A 7,029-nucleotide genomic window follows, 5' to 3' on the forward strand; every position below is an offset into this window, starting at 1 on the left:
TGAGAAGCAGCACTAAGACGTTGGCGGCTCTTCAAAGGCCGCGGCGCATCCCGGGATCCAGGAGCCGGGAAGGCTTTTGTGGATACTCCATGTTTTCCCTCCCAGCCCCGCAGCAGGAGAGGGATTCATCTTTGTTTTCCCTCTCGTGCCGGCACGCACGCCCGCTCTTCCCTGCTGGAAAAGGGTCAGGAGAGGAGCAGCGAGGTTGGTGGTGGCCTTTGGCTTCCGCTGTGTCCTTCCCCCCCCCTTTCCCCATGGGTTCAGTGAGGTTGAAAGGGGGAGAAATCCCTGATTTTGGAGGGGAATCGTTGGGAATAGGAAAGGCAGGAAGTATAAAAGCAGACAGAGAGTGACTACCTCGGTCGGGAGGTTTCAAGGAATGCTTTTGTTTGTAACTATCTGAAACACAGAAAGAGAGTCGTGAGAACACCCCACACACACACGCATCCCAGGCCATGCTTCCAACAGGGAAAAAAAGGCAGGAAAAACACAACTCTTTGGGATCAGGCTTGGGAAAGGGGGTGGGGGGGGAAGGGAAGAAGGAGGCTCGCGCAGGACAGGAGGAAGAAGACAGAAAGGGCATTCCAAAGCCTCACTTGTCCCTTGGGTTTGCTGCTTTCCCTGTTAAATTCCTTAGGTTTCCCACCCAATTCCTCTTGAGGAAGCATTGGGAAGCTCGGGCTCACAGAGGAGTGGGACTGGGAAGTGAATTCCCACCCCTGCAGCTGAGGAGGGATTGGAACTGGAGCGGGAGCGTTGCGTTTCACACCTACAACCTCAGGAGTGGCTTTAAGGAGGGATGAGAGGCCAAGGGTGGGATAACGGGATTTGAGCTGGCTCCAGAATGGGTTGAGGGAGACGGATCCCAGCAGGAAGCTAGCGGGGGGGGGCTGCTTCCCACCTTTCCAGGGCTGTTTGCAACACCAGGAGAGGTTTATCCTCATTTTTCCATGCACAGCCTTTCAGTCAGGCGAGATGCCGGCATTCCCGGTGGGAAAACTCCAGCCATCTCCACCCACCAAAGAACGGAGAGTCCGAGGGGTCTAAAAACGCCCTCCCCCAGGATGTGTAAAATTCCCTGGGTTTTGGCAGTTTCAATCCCAAATCCCAATGGAAACCCCAATGGATCCCTCAAAACAGCACTCCCGGCTTTCCATACTCACTGTCGCAAGCGTAGGGTTTATCCCGGTCTTCCAAGATCGCCGCATCCAGTTTCTTCCGAGCCCCACTGACGCCTTTGCCCTGGGGGGGGGGAGGAAGAGGGGAAAAGTGGGAACAAGCCAAATTTGAGGAAAACTTGTGCCCCAAAAAGCTCCTGGATTGAGGACACGGACACGGCGCGATCCGACACTGCCACACAGTGGGAATAGTCGGGAATTGCCACTGGATGTGCATGGAATGCAAAGTATCCTTTGGGATCCTCAGTGGCTCTTCCTCACTTTGGGAAGGGGCAAGAGCACCAACACCCTCCTGCCAGGTGGATTCCAGGACGTTGGAAGTGGGTTTTCCATGTCCAACATTCCTTAGTGGCGGAGGTACATGAGTTATCCCAATCCAAGGGGGGTTTCTGCTCATCCCACACATAGGCTTGAGCACATCCCAAGGTTTTCCCAAAACATGGACACGGTGGAGCCCTGGGTGGTGTCGGGGCTGTTTTGGCATCGGCAAAGTCTTGGATTCACTGGGAATTGCCACCAAAAGGCCGGGATCCAGCCAAAGCCCACCTTGGCCTTCCCCTTCCCTCGTCGCTTTGGCGTATCCTCCTCATAGTCTTCATCATCCAAATCATCCAGGAAATCATCTGGCTCCAAGATCCGCTAGGAAAGAGGAGAGGACATTGCGGATAACCCCTTGGGATTGAGGAGAAAGGGGGGAAAATTGGGATCTGGGATACTCCGGCACGGGCCCGGCTTCTTGGCAGCAGCTGAATCCATTCCAGTGCCTGTGGAAGTGGTCAGTGGGAAAACCACCATCCCTTGGGAGCACTGGGATGGGAAAAGTGGGATCTGGTGGTGGTGGCTTCCAGCCTGGCATGATCCGTACCAGGCTGGGCTGGATTCGCTAAGCCAAGTGCTTCCCACCCCATGGATCGTGATGGGATTAAAATCCCACGTGTGGCTTCGAAAGGAAAGGGGGAACTTCTGAATCCCAACGTCCATTAATAACATTCCCCTGGGATTAACCCCCCCTGCCGGGAGGCAACTGCAACAGGCAAAGGCCAAAGCATCAGCAGAATCTGCATCCCTATGGATTTCAGGACCAGAAATTTCGTTTCCCTTTAATTCTGATGCTGAAATCTCCCTTTCCCTAAAAATTCTGGGCCCAGGATCCCCCTTTCCTCAAATTTCAGGACCAGAATCTCCCTTTCCCTAAATTCTGGGCCAAAAATCGCCCATTCCTTGAATTTCAGGACCAGAATTCCCTGTCCCTAGACTTTGGGACCAGAATCCCTCTTTCCCTGAATTTTCGGACCAGAATCTCCCTTTACCTAAATTCTGGGCCCAGAATCCCCATTCCTTGAATTCCAGGCCCAGAATCCCCCTTTCCCTGGATTTTGGGACCAAAATCCCCTTTGCCCTGAATTTTTGGACCAGAGTCTCTCTTCCCAGGAATTTTGGGACCAGAATCCCCCTTTCCCTGGATTCTGGGCCCAAAATCCCTGAATTTTCAGACCAGAACCTCCCTTCCCCTGAACTTTGGGACCAGAATCCTTGTTTTCTGCACCCTGGCCCCCTCCTCTCCCCGCTGCCCATCCCATTCCCCACGTCAGAAGCGGCACCTTCCGCGCGCGGCTGTTGGTGACCGGGAACTCGCCCAGGCTGTCGTCATCCAGCGCGGATCCGGGAGGCTCCGCTTCTCCAGCGGCTCGGTGCGGAGCAGCGCTTCCAGGCTGCTTGCCATCCTGGGCCAGGAGCCCGTCCTTCTTCAGGCTCTGCTCTGTGTCTGCAGGGAAAGCTGGGATCAGCTGGAATCTGGTGGGATACCATGGAGAACTACCCCCCCCAACCCCAGCCTGGCAGTGTTCAAGGCTCAGAGCAAGCTGCTCTATGCAAGGTGGCCTTGCCCGTGGTGGTTGGATCTGGAGGAGCTTTAAGGTTCCATCCAAGCCAAATCATTCCAGGATTCCATGACCCACCTTGAGGAACCAAACACCCAACAGCCCTTCATGGGCTCTACCATCAAATGTGGGACAGGGCTGCCAGAAAACCATCTCTTGTGGTGGTAAGGAGCGTGAGGAACCACAAGAGGAATGTCAGGAACCATAGAGGAACATGGAAATGAGGAATGTGAGGAACCACCACCAGAGGAACATCAGGAACCACAAAGGAATGGGGAGGTGAGGGACATGAGGAACCACCACAAGAGGAACATAAGGAACCATAGAGGAACATGGAGGTGAGGGCCATGAGGAACCACAAGAGGAACATAAGGAACCACAGAGGACCATGGAGGTGAGGGACACGAGGAACCACCACAAGAGGACCATGGAGGTAGGGACATGAGGAACCACCACAAGGGGAACATAAGGAACCATAGAAGAACATGGAGATGAGGACTATGAGGAACCACCACAAGAGGACCATGGAGGTGAGGAATGTGAGGAACCATCACAAAAGGAACATCAGCAACCACAAAGGAATGGGGAGGCGAGGAACATGAGGAACAAGAGGAACATAGAGGACCATGGAGGTGAGAGACATAAGAAACCATAGAGGAACATAAGGAACCACAGGAGGACCACGGAGGTGAGGAATATGAGGAACCACAAGAGGAACATAAGGAACCACAAAGGAATGTGGAGGTGCGGGACATGAGGAACCACAAGAGGAACACAGAGGACCATGAAGGTGAGAGACATAAGGAACCACAGAGGAACATGGAGGTGAGGAATATGAGGAACCACAAGAGTAACATAGAAGACCACGGAGGTGAGAGACATGAGGAACCACAGAGGAACATAAGGAACCACACAGGAACATGGAGATGAGGGACATGAGGAACCACAAGAGGAACACAGAGGACCATGGAGGTGAGAGACACAAGGAACCACAAGAGGAACATGGAGGTGAGGAATATGAGGAACCACAAGAGGAACATAGAAGACCATGGAGGTGAGAGACATAAGGAATCACAAGAGGAACATAAGGAACCAAAAGAGGAACATAAGGAACCACAGAGGAACATGGAGGTGAGGTATATGAGGAACCACAAGAGTAACACAGAAGACCATGGAGGTGAGAGACATAAGGAACCACAAAAGAACAAGGAGGTGAGGAATGTGAGGAACCACCACAAGAGGAACATAAGGAACCATAGAAGAACATGGAGGTGAGGAATATGAGGAACCGCAAGAGGAACATAAGGACCCACAAAAGAACGTGGAGGTGAGGAACATGAGGAACCCATGGAGATGAGGCCCACGGGGAAGCAGAGGCCCAGGCTGGCGCGGGAGGTACCTGGTTTGATGGAGGGGAAGGAGAGGCGCGGGTCCTCCGGCGGGTGAGCGCGGCGTTTCTTCCTCCAGCGCCGCGCGGGGTAGGAGTAGAGCTGCCCGGCGGCTAAACCTGGAACCCAACCGAGCCGGGCCCTCTGTGAGTCCACGATCCAAGGCCACGGCATTCCATTCCCAACCCCAGATTCCCACCCTGCTCCCACGTACCGGGCCCGCGGTGCCGCTTCTCCATCCAGATGTAGCAGTTGCTCTGGGCGACGCCGGTTTGGGAGTCGAGGAAGGGGAGGCGGACGCTGCGCTCGGCGCAGAGCCGCGCGTTGTAGTTGTGGCACTGCTCCATGGCATCCCGGTAGTACTGCTCCCCCAGTCTGCGGGATACGGCATCGAGAGCTCATTCCCGACCCAATTCCCAGCCCTGGGATGCGTCTGCACCCACCCACACCAACCCTGGAGGAGGCACAATGGGAATGGTTTGGGTTGGAAGGGGACTTAAAGCTCATCCAGGGATACCTTCCACTGGAGCAGGATGCTCCAAGCCCCATCCAAGCTGGCCTTGAACACTGCTGGGAATGGGGCAGCTCCTCTGTTCATCCCATTCCAGTGTCCCACCACCCTCCCAATGAAGCTCTTCCTCCCAAGATCCCATCCAACTCTTCCCTCTTCCAGCTGGGAGCAGTTTCTCCTCATCCCATCCCTGCATCCCTTGTCCAAAGCCCTCTCCAGGTTCCTTGTAGCCCCTTTAGGACACTTTCCTCCCCCCACCCTTCCCAACCATATAGGGGGAAATTCCCACTCTTAGAGGAATAAATGCATCCCATGGGATATGTAGGATGCTCACACAGGGATATATGGGGATGAACTTCCTCCCTTAGCCTCTACAGGACACTCTCATAGAGATATAAGGGATAATTCCACCCCCCATAGGATACTTTACTGGAACGTAGAGGGATAACCCCTTCCTTGACCTCTATAAAGTGATAATCCCCACCCCCTCCCCCCCCATGGCCTCTACAGGACCCTTCTATAGGGATATAAAAGGACAATTCCCCCCCCATGGCCTCTACAGGACCCTTCCATAGGGATATAAAGGGACAATTCCCCCCCATGGCCTCTACAGGACCCTTCTATAGGGATATAAAAGGACAATTCCCCCCCCATGGCCTCTACAGGACCCTTCCATAGGGATATAAAGGGACAATTCCCCCCCATGGCCTCTACAGGACCTTCCATAGGGATATAAAGGGACAATTCCCCCCCATGGCCTCTACAGGACCCTTCCATAGGGATATAAAGGGACAATTCCCCCCCATGGCCTCTGCAGGACCCTTCCATAGGGACATAAAGGGACAATTCCCCCCCATGGCCTCTATAGGACCCTTCCATAGGGATATAAAGGGACAATTCCCCCCCATGGCCTCTGCAGACCCTTCCATAGGGACATAAAGGGACAATTCCCCCCCATGGCCTCTGCAGGACCCTTCCATAGGGACATAAAGGGACAATTCCCCCCCATGGCCTCTACAGGACCCTTCCATAGGGACATAAAGGGACAATTCCCCCCCCCATGGCCTCTATAGGACCCTTCCATAGGGATATAAAGGGACAATTCCCCCCCATGGCCTCTATAGGACCCTTCCACAGGATATAAAGGGATAATTCTCCCCCATGGCCTCTATAGGACCCTTCCATAGGGATATAAAGGGACAATTCCCCCCCATGGCCTCTATAGGACCCTTCCATAGGGATATAAAGGGACAATTCCCCCCCATGGCCTCTACAGGACCCTTCCATAGGGATATAAAGGGACAATTCCCCCCATGGCCTCTGCAGGACCTTCCATAGGGACATAAAGGGACAATTCCCCCCATGGCCTCTATAGGACCCTTCCACAGGGATATAAAGGGATAATTCTCCCCCATGGCCTCTATAGGATCCTTCCATAGGGATATAAAGGGACAATTCCCCCCCATGGCCTCTATAGGACCCTTCCACAGGGATATAAAGGGATAATTCTCCCCCATGGCCTCTATAGGATCCTTCCATAGGGACATAAAGGGACAGTTCCCCCCCCTTACCTCCATAGGACACCCCCCCCGGCCATACCCCTCCTCACGGCGCCATTTTGAGGTCTCCCCTCACGCCCCCCCCCCCGTTTTACCTCAGCAAAGTTCACCCCGAACAATGACCGCCCCCCCCCCCCCCCAACCCCGCGCACTTGGTCCCGCCCGCGGTACAGGCGGGGTGCGGGGGAGCCCCATTTCCAACTCTGGACCAAACCATTCCCTGCCCCACGGGGGGGGGGGGGGAACAACAACAACCCCCGGCGGGCGCCGCACTCACAGCTTGACCACATTCTGTACCACCGCCGCCATCTTGCCTCCGCCGCTAGGGCCCGGCGCCGCCCAGCGCGCATGCGCGGCTGGCAGGCGAGGGGACGCGGGTGGGAGGAGGTGGCGCGGCGCGCGTGCGCGAAGGGGGGGATGGCGGGAAATGGCGGGGGGGTGGCGGGAAATGGGGGGAGTTGGCGGGAAATGGGGGGGGGGGTGGAGGGAAATTAAGGGGAAAAGGGGAAAATC

The 7,029-nt window shown here is 55.1% G+C and overlaps 1 protein-coding gene across 1 annotated transcript; it reads right to left on the reverse strand.

Annotated features, from left to right (window-relative positions):
• Nucleotides 1–10: 10 nt before the first annotated feature.
• On the reverse strand, nt 11–6,903 carry LOC136006223 (zinc finger protein ubi-d4-like). Its single transcript, XM_065664272.1, is given in 9 exon segments — nt 11–399; nt 1,164–1,242; nt 1,725–1,817; nt 2,780–2,832; nt 2,835–2,895; nt 2,897–2,943; nt 4,458–4,565; nt 4,661–4,821; nt 6,794–6,903. Coding segments are annotated over 9 exon segments (1,002 nt in total). The 5' UTR covers nt 6,826–6,903; the 3' UTR covers nt 11–31.
• Nucleotides 6,904–7,029: the final 126 nt, after the last annotated feature.

The sequence above is a fragment of the Lathamus discolor genome, unplaced genomic scaffold, assembly GCF_037157495.1.
Source record: "Lathamus discolor isolate bLatDis1 unplaced genomic scaffold, bLatDis1.hap1 Scaffold_1036, whole genome shotgun sequence".
Taxonomy (NCBI): Eukaryota; Metazoa; Chordata; class Aves; order Psittaciformes; family Psittacidae; genus Lathamus; species Lathamus discolor.